Source organism: Ranitomeya imitator, chromosome 1 (assembly GCF_032444005.1).
Source record: "Ranitomeya imitator isolate aRanImi1 chromosome 1, aRanImi1.pri, whole genome shotgun sequence".
NCBI classification, from domain to species: Eukaryota; Metazoa; Chordata; class Amphibia; order Anura; family Dendrobatidae; genus Ranitomeya; species Ranitomeya imitator.
The window spans coordinates 734,016,087-734,035,708 of record NC_091282.1 but is presented as its reverse complement, the minus strand read 5'-3'; the positions used below and the strand labels follow the sequence as shown (position 1 = coordinate 734,035,708).

General features: G+C 42.4%; 1 protein-coding gene across 5 annotated transcripts in view; it reads right to left on the bottom strand.

Moving 5' to 3' along the window:
* Nucleotides 1-19,622, bottom strand: part of PCNX4 (pecanex 4) — a 108,492-nt gene that overhangs the window by 73,157 nt on the left and 15,713 nt on the right. For 2 of the 5 annotated variants that reach the window (XM_069733542.1, XM_069733524.1), the window contains exons 2-6: nt 16,359-16,411; nt 10,651-11,397; nt 7,468-7,647; nt 2,236-2,738; nt 29-129 (exon numbers count right to left, since the gene is read on the bottom strand). In XM_069733542.1, the coding sequence (XP_069589643.1) occupies nt 29-129; nt 2,236-2,738; nt 7,468-7,647; nt 10,651-11,339 (1,473 nt within the window). In that variant the 5' untranslated portion in view covers nt 11,340-11,397; nt 16,359-16,411. Of the gene's footprint in view, nt 1-28; nt 130-2,235; nt 2,739-7,467; nt 7,648-10,650; nt 11,398-16,358; nt 16,412-16,530; nt 16,630-19,622 lie in introns of those variants that run through there. The other 3 variants (XM_069733514.1, XM_069733551.1, XM_069733532.1) reach the window with 2 other exon arrangements.

The following is a 19,622-nucleotide window of genomic DNA, read 5'->3' as shown; positions in this document are numbered from 1 at the left end:
TCAACGAGTAGACAAAATAGTATATTACCATCCTGTAAGCCCTTGTGAATCCAATGCAGACTGATACAGAGTGCAGGTTATACAGTGAAGTGTCTAGAGAGAGGTAAGCGACCATTGCGAAAGGAGAGACTGAAATAAATTAAAAAGAAAATTAATATTGCACATAATTATCAATCCAAAATTCATTTTAGGAAAGTGATAGAAAGCAATTTAGTTTTTAACGGAGATCTTCATGCCCCCAAAACTAAAGGTCCTTGTCACGTACCTGCTTCTCAGCACGTGACTGGGGGTTGCTCCTGCAAAGGTTAATCTATCTCCTCTCACTCAGTCCAGCATTCAGCCTCTGTCCTATACTGCAATGGGAGCATAAATCACACCATGCACCCCACTCATACACGTTGTCATTACTCACCGAACACACAGGCGTTGAGTCCCGGAAATATTACTACTACTGTCTGCCAATGAGCAGGGTCACATACTCTAAGGCTATGGATTCTTTAGAGCATACAAGGTTCAAACTTATTAAAATGTTACGCTTTAATAGAAAAGGTACAGTGCTTACAATAAACGATATAAAAACATGGAAATAAAAATGACATACAAATATGCAAAACAGTTTTAAAAATAAAGGGAGAAAACTTGCAGAGCATTCTGCTCTCTGAGGGGGGGATGAATATGGAATGGCTCAAATCAGATTGGCTGCCCCTCAATCTGTGAACATCTTTCTATGTGTAAAGCCTGGGGGTGAGATGTCTAGACCAGCCTCTCAGGTTAATATTCTAATCCTTGGTTTCTGACTGGATCCTGGCTATTTTACCAATGAATACATTATTTTTCTTTGAACACTATTCCTGTAAACTTTCTTTCTCAGAGTAAATATAGTGTCAGGCTGCAATTTGGCATCTTCCCATCAAAGGCACTAGGAGGTGTGAAATGTTTCCAATTCTGTGTGTGTTCAGGAAATCCCCCCTGGGGTGACTGGAGACCAGGAGACTACCTACTCAGGAAAACATAGGTCATGACCTTTGTGAGAGCTGCAGTCTAAAGGTACCGTCACACTAAGCGACGCTGCAGCGATACCGACAACGATCCGGATCGCTGCAGCGTCGCTGTTTGGTCGCTGGAGAGCTGTCACACAGACCGCTCTCCAGCGACCAACGATGCCGGTAACCAGGGTAAACATCGGGTAACTAAGCGCAGGGCCGCGCTTAGTAACCCGATGTTTACCCTGGTTACCATCCTAAAAAGTAAAAAAACAAACGCTACATACTTACCTACCGCTGTCTGTCCTCGGCGCTCAGCTTCTCTGGTCTGGCTGTGAGCGCCGGGCAGCCGGAAAGCAGAGCGGTGACGTCACCGCTCTGCTTTCCGGCTGCCCGGCGCTCACAGCCAGTACAGGAGGAGAGCAGAGCACAGCGCTGGAGGACAGACAGCGTTAGGTAAGTATGTAGTGTTTGTTTTTTTACTTTTAGGATGGTAACCAGGGTAAACATCGGGTTACTAAGCGCGGCCCTGCGCTTAGTTACCCGATGTTTACCCTGGTTACCAGCGAAGACATCGCTGAATCGGTGTCACACACGCCGATTCAGCGATGTCTGCGGGGAATCCAGCGACCAAATAAAGTTCTGGACTTTCTTCCCCGACCAGCGACAGCACAGCAGGGGCCTGATCGCTGCTGCCTGTCACACTGGACGATATCGCTAGCGAGGACGCTGCAACGTCACGGATCGCTAGCGATATCGTCTAGTGTGACGGTACCTTTAGGACAGATGTTAATTTACTGCTGGTCATACATCCATACATACACATATTTCACTACAGTCCTTTTACATATTAGACTAAAGTCAGACGAGGTAATATGTATGGTGGAGAAATAGCAATCCAAAGTGTTTTGGGGTGCTTTACTTGCAAAGTGTTGTTCAAGAGACTTTGCTGCCCTTTTCTAGTTTGCTGCATGAGCGCACGATAGCCCGGCGGCATTGCCATGATCCACCCAGGTGTATGTAGGAAATATTACAACTAGCAACTATTGCAGCTGGTAGTTGCCCATGCCAGGTAGTCAAGGCTTCACCAGCAACTGAAAAAAAAAAGATATTATCAATTCTCCCATATGGCCCCTAAAGCTTTGGGGGCATGCAGATCTACACAATTAGGGATTAAAAGCAAAATCTGCCACTGATGCAATTCTTTCTATTCTTGATGATCTAATGCCTTTGTATTTTTTCTCCTACTTACCCAGCATGAGCACAATTCTCCTTACAAGAGCAGCTTTCTGTAATCTGCTTTGCTTCTTCATGAAGACATTTAACATCCGGATATCGTTCTGAAAAAAGGGATTCCTTACAATCCCCAATATATAAGCACCTTGAATTTCTTTGAGAATCCATAAAAAAGCTAAAAGTATAATGAGACAATATCCGACAATGGCCTGAGGACTTTGCAAGGAAAAAGTGGAAATGCAGTAGTGATGTAACAAGCTGGACTCCAGCAGAACCAACGTCAGGATGACGCAGTACATTGCCGGTTCCTTCCAGGTCATCTTCCAGGAGAAGGTATCATAGTTCTCTGTGGATCCCTTCCATTTCTTCACACGATGTCTGAGAACAATTCCTATTTCTGCTAAATTAAGACTGAGAATAAAGCCGAGTCCGGCAATGAACAGAACCAGACCGATGGAGTTTGGTATGAAGTACGCTGATATGGTTACCCCAACGGATACTACGAACATGATGAGCAACCTGCAAAAGTACAGAGAACAGCGTGATTACAAAACAAAAAAATCAAAACGTCCAAAACACATCAATAAAGGTCCGAGTGACCTAAGGGGTCCTTTTCCTCCTAATATACAGTTGAAGCCAGAAGTTTACATACACTGTATAAAAAGACACGTATGCATGTTTTTCTCAATATTTGACATGAAATGAGAATAAACCTTTCCCGTTATAGGTTAATTAGGATTACCATAATTATTAATATTTGCCAAATGTCAGAATAATCAGAGCGAGAGAGAGAGAATGTGAAGATATTTTTATTACTTACTGCAAAGTCAAAAGTTTACATACACTAAGATTACTAAGCCTTTAAACAATTCTGAATTGCCCATATGATGAGGTCATGTGTTTGGAAGCTTCAGATAGGTTTTTCTGCAACATCTGAGTTACCGTATATACTCGAATATAAGCCGAGATTTTCAGCCCATTTTTTTGGGCTGAAAGTCCCCCTCTCGGCTTATACTCGAGTTATACCCAGGGGTCGGCAGGGGAGGGGGATCGGGGGCTGTGTAATTATACTCACCTACTCCCAGCGCGGTCCCTGGACGTCCCTGCTTCTTCCAGCACTGCAGATTCTTCCTGTACTGAGCGGTCACATGGTACCGCTCATTACAGTAATGAATATGCGGCTCCACCTCCCAGCCGCATATTCACTACTGTAATGAGCGGTTACTGTGACCGCTTAATACAGGAAGAAGATGCAGCGGTGGAAGAAGCAGGGACACAGCGCCAGCAGTAGGTAAGTATACGGGGAGGGGGAGCGCAGCGCGATAATTACCTCTCCTCGTTCCAGTGCGGCTCCGTCTTCAGCGTCCTCTGGCTGTGACGCTCAGGTCAGAGGGCACTGTGACGTAGTCAGTGCGCGCCCTCTGCTGAACGTCAGTGCCGAAGACGGAGCCACACGAGGAGAAGGTAAATATTGAAAGTGCCGGGGTCCTGTGCGAAGAGAGGTGAGTATGTGATTTTTTTTTTTTTTTTATCGCAGCAAAAGCATATGGGGCAAGTAACTGTACGGAGCATCTTATGGGGCCATAACACTTGTGCAGCACTATATGGGACAAGTAACTGTACAGAGCATCTTATGGGGCCATAACGCTTGTGCAGCAGTATATGGGGCAAGTGTCTGTATGCAACATCTTATGGGGCCATAACGCTTGTGCAGCATTATATGGGGCAAGTGGCTGTACGGAGCATCTTATGGGGCCATAACGTTTGTGCAGCACTATATGGGGCAAGTGACTGTACGGAGCATCTTATGGGGCCATAACACTTGTGCAGCACTATATGGAGCAAGTGGCTGTACGAAGCATCTTATGGGCCCATAACTCTTGTGCAGCACTATATGGGGCAAGTGGCTGTACGGAGCATCTTATGGGGCCATAACACTTGTGCAGCACTATATGGGGCAAGTGGCTGTACGGAGCATCTTATGGGGCCATAACACTTGTGCAGCACTATAAGGGGCAAGTGACTGGGGCATCTTATGGGGCCATAACACTTGTGCAGCACTATATGGGGCAAGTGACTGTATGGAGCATCTTATGGGGCCATAACGCTTGTGCAGCACTATATAGGGCAAATAGCTCTATGGAGCATCTTATGGGGCTCTTATTAGCCATTATGCAGGATTATATGGGGAATATTTTAATATGGAGCATCAAACTTTATTGAGCATTATATGGGGCTCCTGATTCAATATGGATATTCAAAAACACTTAACCTACTGATGTCTCAATTAATTTTACTTTTATTGGTATCTATTTTTACTTTTGAAATTTACGGGTAGCTGCTGCATTTTCCACCCTAGGCTTATACTCGAGTCATTAAGTTTTCCCAGTTTTTTGTGGCAAAATTAGGGGGGGTCGGCTTATACTCGGGTCGACTTATACTCGAGTATATACGGTAATTACAGACACACCTGTGGATGTATGTTAATGCACACCTGAAACACCCTGCTTTGTAGAGCATCACGGGAAAGTCTCAAGAAATCAGCCAAGACATCAGGAAGAGAGTTGTGGACCTGTACAAGTTTGGCTCATCTTTGGGTACGATTTCAAGTTACCTGAAGGTGCCTCAATTGTCTGTTCATCAATTATACGCAAGTACAAACATGATGGGAATGTTCAACCATCATACTGCTCAGGAAGGAGACGGATTCTGTGTCCCAGAGATGAACGTGCTTTGGTCTGACATATGCATATGAACCCAAGGACAAAAGCAAAAAACCTTAAGAAGATGATGTCGGAAGCTGGTAAGACTGTGTCAATATCCACAGTGAAATGAGCACTGTATTAACATGGCCTGAAAGGCCACTCTGCCAGGAAAAAGCCATTACTCCAAAGAAACATAAAAGCCAGATTAATGTTTGCAAATGCACACAAGAACAAAAACCTTAATTTTTGGAGCCATGTCCTGTGCTCTGATGAAACTAAAATGGAACTTTTTGGGCATAATGACCATTGTTACGTTTGGAAAAAAGGAGAAGCTTGGACAGCTAAGAGCACCATCCCAACTGTGAAATAAGGAGGTGGCAGCATCATGTTGTGGGGTTGTTTTGCTGCAGGAGTGACTGAGAAAAGAAGATTATGTGGCAATACTGAAGCAACATCTCAAGACATCAGCCAGGAAGTTAAAGCTTGGGCGGAAATGGGTCTTCCAAATGGACAATGACCCGAAGCATATTGCCAAAATGGTAACAAAGTGGCTTAAAGATAAAGTCAATGTTTTGGAGTGGCCATCACAAAGCCCTGATCTCAATCCTATAGAAAATATATGTCCAAAGCGGAAAAGTCAGCTGTGAGAAAGGCGACCTAAAAACTTGGATCAGTTACACCAGTTTTGTCAGGCAGAATGGACCCAAATTCTGACCAACTATTGTGAGAAGCTCGTGTAAGGATATTCCAAACGTTTCAGTTTAAGGGCAATGGTACAAAATACTAATGAAATCTATGTAAAGTTTTGATTTTGCAGTAAGTAATAAAAATGCCTTAAAATATTCTCTTTCTCTCATTATTCTGGCATTTGGAAAATAATAATAATAATGATGGTAATCCTAATTGACCTAAAACGGGAAAGGTTTATTCTGACTTCATGTCAAATATTGAGAAAAACATGCATATGTGCCTTTTTATATAGTGTATGTAAAACTTATGGTTTCAACTGTGCATGGGTCAACTTTAGGTTACGTTCTTACAATGATTTTTTGATACTGTGTATTTTCCCTGTGCAAAAATTAAAACAAAAAAACAGCATCCTTACAGTTCCAGCACAGTGGATGGGATCTATAGAAATCTCATGTCCACTTTAAATCTCATCTTTTTAAAGGGATTCTGTCACCCCCTCCAGCCGTTATAAACTAAAAGAGCCACCTTGTGGCGTTTCCAGCAGGGGGGTTAAGACCTGCCTCCCTGTCTAAAGAAAGGTATTTTGGCGAAATTATAAAACGCTTTATTTTGGCAATAACTGCACCAAAAACTAAAAGAGCCACCTTGTCAGAATGCAGCATTACTGCTGCACAAGGTGGCTTTTTTAGTTTATAACGGCTGGAGGGGGTGACAGAGTCCCTTTAAAGAGGACCTATCACTAGACTGGATTTTTTATTTTATATAAACTGAGCACCATTCTCCAATTTGTTATGTTCCATTGATTCTGGAACAGTTTCTTTTTTCTTCTGTGCTCCTCCTTTCCAAAATTATGCCCTCCCCCTCGGTAATAGAGGTGCAAATTTTCCCTTCAATCAACTGGGCGTATAACACAGAACTTCTACGAGTCCAAGTTGTTTGTTCCATATACTGAAATACTACTGTATTACATTAGATAAAGAAACTGATGGTTTTATATGAAGCGCATAGAAATACCAACATATCAGCCTTGACGGCTTTTACCATGATCATGCCGTTTAAGTGACACTGTCAGACTGATAGCGTCATTTGAGGGTATGTGCACACATTGTAGATTCTCTGCGGATCTGCAGCGTTTTTTGCAGTGCAAACGCTGCAGATCCGCAATTGATTTACAGTACAATGTAAATCAATGACAAAAAAATGCTGTGCATACTTTGCGAAAAATCCACTGCGGAAACGCTGCGGTTTAAAAGAAATAGCATGTCAATTATTTTTTGTGAATCTGCAGCGTTTTTGTACCCATTCCATTATAGAAAACCGCAGGGGTAAAAAAACGCAGCAAATCCGCAAGAAAACCGCAGCAAAAACGCACAAATGCTGCGGAACCGCACAAAAAACATGACAAATCCGCAGGTGCGTTTTCTGTCAGGAGAGACAGATTCCGTACCAGAAATTCCTAAGCCTAATCCGCAACGTGTGCACATAGCCTAAAAGGTTAGATAGCAGCGATTGGAGATTGCTCTGGTTGCTGCTGTTAGAGGCAGATGCCAGCTGTGTTACACAGCTGGCACCCACCGTGTGTGAAGCGAGCTCTGCTACTGAACCTGCTCTATTCACCACCACCTTCCATGGGATGCAACAATTTGTTCCATGTCGGAAAAGAGCTAGAGAGGACTATTCACACAAGCCAAATATGAACTGTATTTTTTTCCCTCACATTTGGTTAAAAGTAGCCAAGAAAATTAATATAGCTACTAAAAACAGAAGAGGATCGTCATAAAAAGGTTGTTCCAATCATTTTCATTCCTGCATGTCACCACCATATTATGTAGGACAATAAAAAAATACCATACCTTAAATTACCGGCCATCGGTGACCCTCCCAAAATAAATTCCAGTATCTGCTCCATTCCCCAAAGAAGAAGTGCATCAAGAGGTGGAAGGATGCCCAGAGCCCAAAGAAAGGGCAAAAACAAAAAGACAATATGTAAGACTTTGTTGACCAAAACTAAAGCTGGTACCGTTGTGAGAAATCTGCAAAAAAAAAAAAAAAAAAGTACTATATTACATTAAGCATTATCTGAAGCGAAATAAGACATATCTATAAACACAAAACATATCAGGAATAAAAAGCTAAAAGAAAAAAATAGAAAAAAAACACAAGAGAAAAATAAAGAGTAAGGCTATGTGTGTGACCGTTCAGTACCGTATTTGCTTGCAGAAATTTCTGCAAGGTTTCTGCATCTTGTGGCAGCAAAACTCTGAGGCAAAAATGCTGCATTTTTGCATGTGCTTTTGTACAGCAATGAAGGCTTTTTTTTTAGCTAAATAAAGATTAAAAAAGTTTTGTGATGTAATTTTTTGGTTCAACACCACCTTTTTTCATTCCGATGCAGTAGCATTAGAGTAATGGGATTAGGGCTTGGTGTCAGCAGCTGTCATTGACACCAAGCCCTAGGCTTAGTAATGGAAAGGTGTCAGACCGACACCCTCATTACTAAGCGTGTAAGTAAACACAAAAACACATACAAACACAAATTGTCACCAGCCTATGTAGGAGCATTCTTGTAGAAAACTTGGCACTCAGGTAGATGTTGTGGAGGTAATTTTATTTTGTGCAGGCAATCCAAAAATAAAAAAAGTTTCGATGCTATAAAGACCTTCCTCAGTCAGACAGATTGCAGTGTGCACAGGGTTACAGGCAGAAACGAACACTCAGGATAACTACTCACATCTACCTGAGTGCCAAGTTTTCTACAAGATTTACATTGGATAGGATCCTACTTGGACACCATTCACAGGAGTGCCGTGATTACCTTTTTTTTATCACATGTAGGAGCATTAAAAGAATGTTAAGCTGTAACCAAACAGCAATTCTTAATTTAAAAAAAAAAAAAAAATGGGAAAAAAAATTGTGTGGGCGCCCACATAATCCCGCTGCGGGCTGATATTAATAGTCTAGGAAGGGGTCATGGATATTGCCCCCCCCCCAGGCTAACACTATCAACTCTCAGCCGCCTCAGAAAAAGTGCATCTATAAGATGCACCTAATCTGGCGCTTAACCTCGCTCTTCCCACTTGCCCTGTATTAGGTGAGTATATGGTGGTTTACTATTTTACACTATTTCTAGGAGACAAGGGCATCAGGGATTTGGTGTTAGGCAAGTATATATATTTTTTTTATATGTATGTAATTATTTTACATGTGTGTTTTTTTTGTTTTTTTTCTTTAAGTGTGAACACAGGTGCCGACTGATGAGACTACGTCTCCCATCAGCGGCTCTTGCCATCACTGGCAAAAAAAAAACGCACTGCAAATACTTAGGCTATGTGCACACGTTGCAGATTTGGCTGCGGATTGCAGCTATTTTCCATACGGTTTACAGTACCATGTAAACCTATGGAAAACAAAATCCGCAGTGCACATGCTGCAAAAAATACCACACGGAAATGCTGTATTTTCCGCAGCATGTCAATTCTTTGTGTGGATTCCGCAGCGGTTTACACCTGTTCTTCAATAGGAATCCGCAGGTGTAAAACCGCAGGTGGAATCCGTTAAAAAACGCAGGAAATCTGGGGCAAATCCGAAGGTAAAATACAGTGCGTTTTACCTGCGCATTTTGCAAAAACGGTGCCGAAAAATCCGCAACGTGTGCACATAGCCTTAAGGAAAATTACTGATCATGTGCGCAACACTTCAGGATTGTCATTGAATTAGCTTGCATAAGGATTCCATAACATTTTTGGCCCATTTCCAAGTGGAGAAAATACATAACAAAACGCACCATGTGCACATAGCCTAAGCGGTTCAAGTTAGAAAGCTGCACTTTTTTACATGCATAAAAGTTAAATCCTTTTCCTGTGAGCAAAAAGCATTTTATTGATTGCTATTTACAACATTCTGGAAAATGTGAATTTCCCACTACTAAGAATAAGCGATCTTCTCTGTTACATGGGTATGCCTCAGCTGTCACCGGTCTGAAGTCGGCCATCAATTTTTCTGGGTGAAAATCATAATTTTTCATACACTCGTCTAATGCTGACCTAAAAGGGAACCTGTCACCCCCAAAATCGAAGATGAGCTAAGCCCAGGGGCGTTCCCGCTGTGGTCCGGTCTGATGGGCGTCGCGGTCCGGTCCGGGGCCTCCCATCTTCTTACAATGACGTCCTCTTGTATTCACGCTGCGGCTCCGGCACAGGTGTACTTATCTGCCCTGTTGAGGGCAAAGTACTGAAGTGCACAGGCGCCAGGAAAGGTCAGAGAGGCCCGGCACCTGCGCACTGCAGTACTTTGCTCTGCCCTCAACAGGGCAGACAAAGTACGCCTGCGCCGGAGCCGCAAAGTGAAGACAAGAAGAGGACATCATCCTATGAAAATAGGAGGCGGCGGACCGGACCGCCCTCCAAGGTGAGTATAATCTAACCTCTTTTTCTGATCTTTCAGGATACATCGGGGGCTTATCTACAGCATTCCAGAATGCTGTAGATAAGCCCCTGATGCTGGTGGGCTTAGCTCATCTTCGATATTGTGGGGGTGACAGGTTCCCTTTAAAACAACCATACACATTAGTCAATAGAAGTCCAAAGTCGCCGATTTCAGCCACCAATCTAATGTGTATGGAGGACTCCTGACTGTCACCAGACATTGGAGCAGAGAAGGATCTGGGTGTCGGAATATTAACAACCAATCCTTTTTTCTCCAGGAGGAAAGACGAGTCTGGCAGCGGATCTCTCATACTGTAGAGAAGAAATTTCAATGTTCATATGCCAAAGTAAGGCGCATACACTGTGGTTATCTTCATTAGACAACTCCTTTAAGATGTTTCTTGCCATGACCGATTGGAGGGAGAAAACTAATGATCGACAGGTGTATTTTCCTCATGTGCCGCTTACGTGTCATTATCAGAAGTGTGGAACGCACCTAAAAGCCCGGAATCAGACCGCTCTCCCCCACTCACTAATCTAACCCCTAATAATATGATAGTTTGCTTTCGGAGCAAAGAAAAAAAAAATTGTTCCACCATCAGTACAATTTACCTGTATACAAGATCAACGGCAATGAAAGCAAGTATATAGACGGGTCGCAGAAGGGGCGTGATTTCATAAGTGTCTTGTGCATGAAACGTGGCCGTCTCTGTGGCCGAATTGATAATTAAAGAATATTCTCCAATGCAGATTGTTATCCAGCCGAAAATAAAGATCATAACCGTTCCTCCGGTGTTTCCGTACAACAAATTTATCCTATACGGCATCAGATACCACGTCCCCAGCCCACAAAGAACCCCAGCGAGGATGGAATGAAAGATCAGGTTTGCTATAAACTTCTTGCCGGGTATGATGAATTTCACAGTCTCTGAGCCAAGGCAGCTCGAAAAGTCAAAGTCGTCTTCATCTGTGAGGGTGTTTTGATTCTGTAGCCTTTCTATGGTGGATGTTTTCCTGCGGGCATCCTGGTTTAATAATTGAATGACGAAGGAGGCGATGAGCATCAGTCCTGTAGAGAGCGCGGCGGCATAGTAGTCCTCTAGGATATGGACTTCGTATAGCACAGTGCCCACACCGCCTAGGACCCATGGTGTCAGAAACAAGATCACCTGGTTGATGTATATGTAAGGAGGTGCACTGTAACCCAACTTAAATCGGGGACCGCCAAGAATGGTTTGTGGAAAACGCTTCCAGAAGAATTCCTGCTTGTAATCATTTAGTAAAGGAACATCAGGACCCATTCTTCTGAATCACAACTTTGAATTCGGTTTCATTTTTTATGCGGTGAAATGGCAATATCTAAAAAGGACCAAAAGAAAACACAATAAAATAACAAATGGACAATAAGCGCATGTATCATATTACTATGATCACACAACTAACCTAAGGAATCATGCACACAGGTGTATCACCACTTCATTAAAAATGTGAGTTCTGCCAAATTCTAACACTTAAGTCTATAGGGCCACGCTGTACCTCCAAATGGTGCTAATTATATACGGAAGTTACAGGTACTAATGGCACACACCACACATCTATCATACTTCTATCCTAATGCCTCCATTAAATGTCCATTTCCACACACCCCCCCCCCAAAAAAAAGAAGCAATTTGAATCCAATTTCTAGATCCTATTTTCTTACCCATGCGTGCTTTTCTCATCGCATTCATATGGCATCTGTTTTTATTATATGCAAAAAATAAAAAATCTCCCCAAGCTTCTCTTACCCATTAAACAGTAAGGCCTCTTTCAGATGTCAGTGTGTCCCGTACGTGTGGTGACAGTTTTCACACGTTCCCGAGACACTTACACATGTAGACCCATTCAAGTGAATGGCTCTGTGCACATGTCAGTGTGTTTCCACGGAAGGTGTGTCCTTGTGCAAAATACGATGACATGTCAGTTTTTTTAAAAGCACGGGCCACAAAACGTCCCACACACATATGACACAGGGATGTCATCAGTGTGACAAGTACCAGTGCCCGAGAAGCAGCGGTACTGTTGTGCGCTGTTCCCCGACGCCGGGTGCTGAAGACGGCTCTCATCATTCTCCCCTGCTCTGCCGGCAATCAGCGCGAGCAGGGGAGAATGATAAGAGTTATAATCGACTGATAACAGCGGCAGCAGGCATAGACTGATGGGAGTAGTAGTCCTATCAGCTGCCGCCTGATCTCACTGTCATCACTTGAATATCTAATTATTCTCCCCTGCTGGCACTGATCACCGGGAGAACAAGGGAGAATGATGAGAGCCATTTTCAGGACCCGGCACCGGTGTCGAACAGCCGTAAGACATGCAGTCACGGGGCACTCGACATTATAATTCGAGCACGCCAAAGACACTGGGTTAGTACACGAGCATGCTCAGATAACACCTTATCCCAGCACATTTGCTCATCACTAGTACCCATACATCATCAATAGCTGTTGGATGAACATATGAAGAATTGAGTTTACAATTGCTTACATAAAATAAATATATTATTTTTATTAGACTGACAACATGATATAAAATTAAAACATACAGAAATTTAAAAGCAGAACCACAATGGGCATAAAGACGACACAGCAGAGAAGATGGGCAAAGGCAACAATAATACAATAGATAATGTGCCGCGCAAATAATTTACAGGAATTCCCATAAATGCACAATGATGTAATTACAAAATGTGATATAAAATACATGCATATTTATATTGTACTATGTGTCGTAGTCGGTGACCAAATTCCCATGTATAGGACCTACGGGGCATCTTATCAAAATATTGGGGTATTTTACAAAGTGAGTCCAAGCTGCTTCCCCACATTGCCCCTCAACCTAATCTTATCGCCAGGAGGGCTAGAAGCCTCAGGGACTGTCTAAGCCACAGTCATTTTCAGCGTCCGGTTACAAAACTCCGCAGGGGGGGGCAGATTGACTGGCACCTTCCCGTGCGGCAATTGTAGTATTTGTCCTTATACCAGTGGCAATGAAAGAATTATGGTACCCTCTTTGTTTCCACAGACTCCCATCAAGGCCTACTTCAATTGCAGGTCCCGGAATTTGGTTTACGCGATGGTATGCCCATGCCCTAAAGTATATGTGGGTCAAACTACACAGGAGCTAAGAAGACGCATACAGCAACATCTTTCCACCATCACGACGGCTAAAAGGGATAAGCTCAAAGGGAAAACCCTGACTTCTGTGGCCGCGCACTTCTTGGCCGAACATGATTCACAATGGGCTGGCACAAAGGTCCTGGGACTTGAAGCGGTGCACATGAACATTAGGGGAGGAAATGTCACCCTTAACTTTTATAGCGGGAATCCAAGTGGATATTTGATTTAAATTGTGTTATTCCTGTGGGCATTAATGAAGATTTACTATTCACCGGTTTTTACAAACAATAAGTTGCACTAGTATTGGATGTGGTTTCTTTCTGCATAGTGAACCCTTGCCAGCGTTTCGTGTGGAGTTGTCGTCCTTTTATATACCCCATTCGGGGTGTTTGCCTTATCCCCTTATATTGGTGCCCCATTTTGGATTCTTGGGGGTTGTCTCCTTCTGGACTCTGATGTCTCGATCAGGTGGCTTTATGGTATTCTGCCATTTTTTGGGCCCTTCATTCTGTTCGTCTTGGTATTAGTTACCACACCATGGAGGCCGCTTCTTTTCCTTTATTTTATTTTATTTCATTATTTTTTGCTTTATAGTTTTTACTTCTTATTTATTATTTTTTTGGGGTATTTTACATCCAGTCCCTTGTCTATCGAGCTGCCTCCATTTTTGGTGCCATTAGGACATGCTCCACTCCATGCTTAGGATGGGATTTAGCCCATGCAGTTGGGCATGTGGGATTTAGTTTATTGTTTATTTATTTATTTGTGTATTTTTTTCTTATGGCCTTTTTCCTTTGGGCCAATGCCTTTGTTATGGCTGTGGTCTATAATTCTATAATAACCCTTGCATGTGTGGCCTCATTGTGGCACCGTCGCTACACTGGTATTCTTTTTTCCTTTTTTTTTTTTTTATTGTGCTCATTCCATCCCCCCTTTATAATTTGTGCTTGCGGTTTATTTATTTATTTGTATTTTCGTATGGTTCTCATTTCCTTTAGGGTCCATGCCTTTATTATGGTTGTAGTCCTGTATACCCTATTTGTGTGTGTCCCCATTGTGGCACCGCCGCTACACCAGTATCTTCTGTGCTCATTTTATCCCCCTGAACATTCTGCGCAAGCGCAGTGCACATGTTGCTATGACGATCAGGAGCGGACTAGACACATCCGCTCCAGGACGCTGGCGCATGCGCACTGCATACATGCCGGGCCCGGCTCATCGTCACCATCACTCCATGCGGCGCTCTCAGCTGCTACACAGCTGCTCTCGGTAAGTGACCGATTACTCTATATTTAAGCAAGGGGCTGGGCATGCAGGCATCACCCCTGACGAAGCCACTTTTGCGTGGCGACACGTGTTGGGTGCCTGCTGCCCGCACCTCTCCTCCTTCAGGGTACACATGCCCTTTTGAATCTTGCCCTGGACCGGCTCCTATGGGACCGGGTTTTTGCACCTCGTATAGGGTTTAGACTCCTCAGGTCACTGGTTCCATGTGTGGTGGGTATTGGATTTTACTTCTATCCATACATTTGCGTTAGTGATTTACCCTCACCACTGGCATATTTACCTTCACCTATATAGTTGTGGCCATTGCGGCTTATTTATCCTACGGTGCCTGGTAGGTCTTCCTCTTCCCCAGGGGATTATTATGCCCCTGTAGGGTGCATGACTATATGAGATTGGCTGGGTAATTTTTGGTGCGTTATCACGCTACTATTTAGGCCACTTTCAGTTTTTGGGCATGTGTATTATACTCTGTGTAGGTATGTGCGGGTTTTTTTGCCTTATTTTGGGCTTTTGGGTATTGAGTATATGGGGTTATGTTATATCCCCTTGTTTTAAATGTTTTTAATGTGCTGTTTGTTCCTTGCATATATGTCTAATAAAGCTGTGTTTTGATATGGTTTGTTGGTGGAGATTCCCAGTTTATAAGGCCTACCTTTTTCTCCTCTCTATATACTTGGCATTTGTTTAGGCCTTGGTTTGAGTCCCATCGACCGTGGTGCTCCCATTAACTCCTTGCCTCAAATTCCCATGTATAAAGCACAAATTTATCCACTGCCTATCATAAGATAAAAGGCTTAGTGCCATATAACACCGCATGATTAATGAAAGTGGAAAAAATGAACCCATCCTATAATGTGCCGGTAGAACTGCTCCGGCGTCTGTCCCAACAGGTTTCAGTGTTGCCTTCTTCCGAGGGGGGGGGGGGTTTGGCGCTGACACCATTGCAGTTATACAGGACCATTCTAATATGGGTTCATTTTTTGCACTTGATTTAATAATCATTCTTAGCATTTAGATCCAGGTTCATGTTATATATCGCTAGGCCCTTTATCTTCTGAGCATTATTATAACTATATATTTGTGTATACTATACTACTTTAAGTTCCATCTCCACTATTTCAGTGTCAGTATTTCCTTATACACCAGTATGTTATAAAACAAATACTATTGTTTTCATCAATAGCTGTTGGTCAAATAGTCTTTTGGCTGACAGCTATTCCTCCTGACCCTCCTATACATATGAATGCTCAGTTTGGCCGAGTGAGCATGTGTTCTCATTGGGGAGAAGGGAATACGGTAAGTAGTTGCCCAACACTTCATATATCTACTTATCTACCCTGAGAACAAAAAGGACCAGACATTAAAATTTAACATGCCTAAACTATCTTTCCTCTGTCAAGGGAACAATCGGAAGTACCTATACTGTAAGAAATTCGGCAGATTCCGCCGAAATTGGTGGATTTGACAATGTGTAACGATATCCTAAGTACCACCATGTGATACCCCTTCCCCTCATAGCCCTATTTTTTATCCTCCAACATATCCCAGAATAAAAATAAAAGAATAGAACATTATATTTATTGTTCTACCCATTATAACAAATATACAGGCAGTTGCAGCAGGTAAGGAAATCCCTAGCCGGAGGAGCGTCAGACCCCATGGGGGATCTCTCAGACTTATTATTATTATTATTATACATTTTTATAGCGCCATTTATTCCATGGCGCTTTACATGTGAATACGGGGCAAATATAGACAAATACATTAAACATGAGCAGATAACAAGGCACACGAGTACATAAGGAGGGAGGACCCTGCCCGCGAGGGCTCACAGTCTGCACTTATAAACATGAATCGCCTTAGTATTTACCATACCTGCCAAACAAAAGGATTTACTTCTCTCGTTTGCATCACAAGGTTTGGATTTCCTGTTATAAGAGGAAAGATTACAAGGGAATATAAATTGTGCACAGTCAATACTCAAAAGCAACAATGTAACAACAGAAAAAGAAACTAGAAATGCATCCATGTACATAGGGACACTTACCCTCCCGTTACATTGTCATTCTAAACAGAAACTTTTCCTTGTCTCCACATGGACACATTTTCGACTGGAAGAGACGTTTCTCCCTTACAGTGTTCCCTTAGTAATGGTAAACTGAACACTTAGCAACCCCAAACACTGATACCTCATACCAGCCCATTCAGGTGGAAACACACCCTGGACATGTTAACCCTTTAAGAACTACGGTCGTTTTGTCTTTCCGATCATACCATTTTTTTTTTCTCACTATTATTCTACATATAACTAAAAACAAATAAAAACACCATAAGAAGGGGTGGTCGCTACAGGGGAGGTCCCATTTTTAACCTGCTAGGTCATGAATGACACTTCTGGGACCTCACCTGCCGGGAAAATAAGGTCCATTGACACCTATTCCGCAATTTTTGTGGTGGGTTTCCTTATTTACTTGTATAACTGTACTGTACAGTAGAGGATTATTAGGAGGAAATACAAAACCGATAATTATCAGAAATGACACCGCATGTAAGGTGGAAACAAGTTCGGCTATCAATTGGATAAGATTGATCAGTAAGTTATCAACTTTCCTTACAAGTTTTCTATGTAATTCTTCACACTACGACCCTTTCACATATCCAATATTCTCATTTTTTTTAATTGTTTTTACAGACCGAACGCACACTCATGCGAGTCTATGGGCATGGTGAAATCCATCCAAGTGTGTCTGTTATTTTTTAATGGTTAATGGATAGGAGAAAAAAAGAAAAAAGAAAAGAGGGTTGGTTTTCACTTGTACCCACAAAAAACAACATCTGTGCATATTAATAAGACCTAACTAGGCGCCAACTAAAATCCACTTTTTTTTGGCTTTTTCTACAGTATGTCAATTAGGATGCAAAAGTCATAGTCCCTCCTTGAAATAATATGGAATTAATAGAGATATAGGTGCAGAATCCAGGTGAACAAGGCCTTTTAGTGTTTTTTCTTAATAAATTTATATTGTTATAAATATTTTCTTTAATACAGATTATATAAATTAAGAAGTTTACATTTAATAAATTTGATAAATATTTTCTCCAATAAAACTTTTAAAAACACCTGGCAAAAAAATGTCTGTACAAAAAGGATAAAAATTATAAAATGCAATAAAAACAAAAAAACTCAGTGCACTCCTAAAAAAAAAAAAATGATGATTTGTTGTTTATTAGACAACCCCATTCAACCATATCGTATGGTACGTACTATGTTGTGTGCAGGATGTATGGAGAAGGCTCAGGGGCTGAGCCCGCTCCATACGGGGGGCGGCGACAGCTCTGGTATACAGAGTCCGGAATGAGGTCTGATCGCTGCTTTTTAACAATTTTAATGCTCCAGTCAAGATCTGACAGACATAAATGGTGTGATTGCAATCATTCCAAAGCCTCCTACACAGAGCTCACTCTGTCGCAGCCATCTTGATCCACCCTTGCAGTGATTTTACTCTCTACTACCGCGTTGCAGCTTCAAGTCGCTTAGGCGGACTAAAAAAAAAAATAGTAAAAATTAAGGCTATGTGCACACGATGCGGATTTACTGCGGATCCGCAGCGTTTTTTTCGGTGCAGAAACGCTGCAGATCCGCAAAGTGATTTACAGTACAATGTAAATCAATGGGGAAAAAAATGCTGTGCCAATGGTGTGGAAAATTCCGCATGAAAAATGCTGCGGATCAAAAGAAGGAGCATGTCACCTCTTTTGTGCTGATCTGCAGCGTTTCTGCATCCTCCCATTAGAGAAATCCGCAGGGGTAAAAAAATCATGAAATCCGCACAAAATCCGCATCAAATCCGAACCTGCAGTTTTTGCCAGGAGATGCAGATTTTGTGCAGAAAATTCTGCACCAAAATCCGCAACGTGTGCACATAGCCTAATACAAAAAAATGAAAACATATCAAATAAATATAACTATCAAATACATATACGGTAAGTAAATAAAGGTCAAATAAATCTATATACATAATTGTCTAAGGGGTACTTCCGTCTGTCTGTCTGTCTGTCCTTCTGTCACGGTTATTCGTTCACTGATTGGTCTCGGCAGCTGCCTGTCATGGCTGCCGCGACCAATCAGCGACGGCCACAGTCCGATTACTCCCTCCCCTACTCCCCTGCACTCACTGCCCGGCGCCCGCTCCGTAATCCCCACTGCTCACACAGGGTTAATGGCAGCGGTAACGGCCCGCGGTGTAACGCGCTCCGTTACCGCTGCTATTAACCCCGTGTGTCCCCAACTATTTACTATTGATGCTGCCTATGCAGCATCAATAGTAAAAATAGGTCATGTTAAAAATAATAATAATAAAAAAAAAAAACCTGCTATACTCACCCTCCGCCGCCTTTCTCGCTCCTCGCCACACTCCCCGGACCGCTCCATTGCAAGCGGCAGCTTCCGGTCCCGTCCCAAGGCTGGTGTGCGACAAGGACCTGCCGTGACGTCACGTCATGTGACCGCGACGTCATCATAGGTCCTGCTCACACCAGCCCTGGGACTGCAAGCTGCCGCTTGCAATGGAGCGATCCCAGGAACGTGGCGAGGAGCGGCAAAGGCGGCAGATGGTGAGTATAGCAGGACTTCAACGGGCTATAGGTGAGTATATGTTTATTTATTTTTTTAAGTCTCTATACTACGTGGCTCTGTGCTGGCCAATATACCACGTGACTGGGCAATATACAACATGGCACTGCTATATACTATGTGGCTGGGCAATATGTAACTGGGCAATATACTACGTGGCTGGGCAATATACTATGTCGCTGGGCAATATACTATGTTACTGGGCAATATACTACATGGACATGCATATTCTAGAATACCCAATGCGTTAGAATCGGGCCACCATCTAGTAAAATATAAATAAATACAATAAATATAAGTAAATTAATATAAATAAATATAATAATATAATCATAAGTATCAAATAAGTAAATAAATAACTACATTTCAAATAAAGATATAAATGTCAAATATAAGTAAACTACTGGTAATATAATATAAATAATATAGGGTCATTCCATCTCAAGTGATCCAAATATGAATATTTTTTTTTTACCTGACATCTTTAGATTTTTTAGTTAATTACA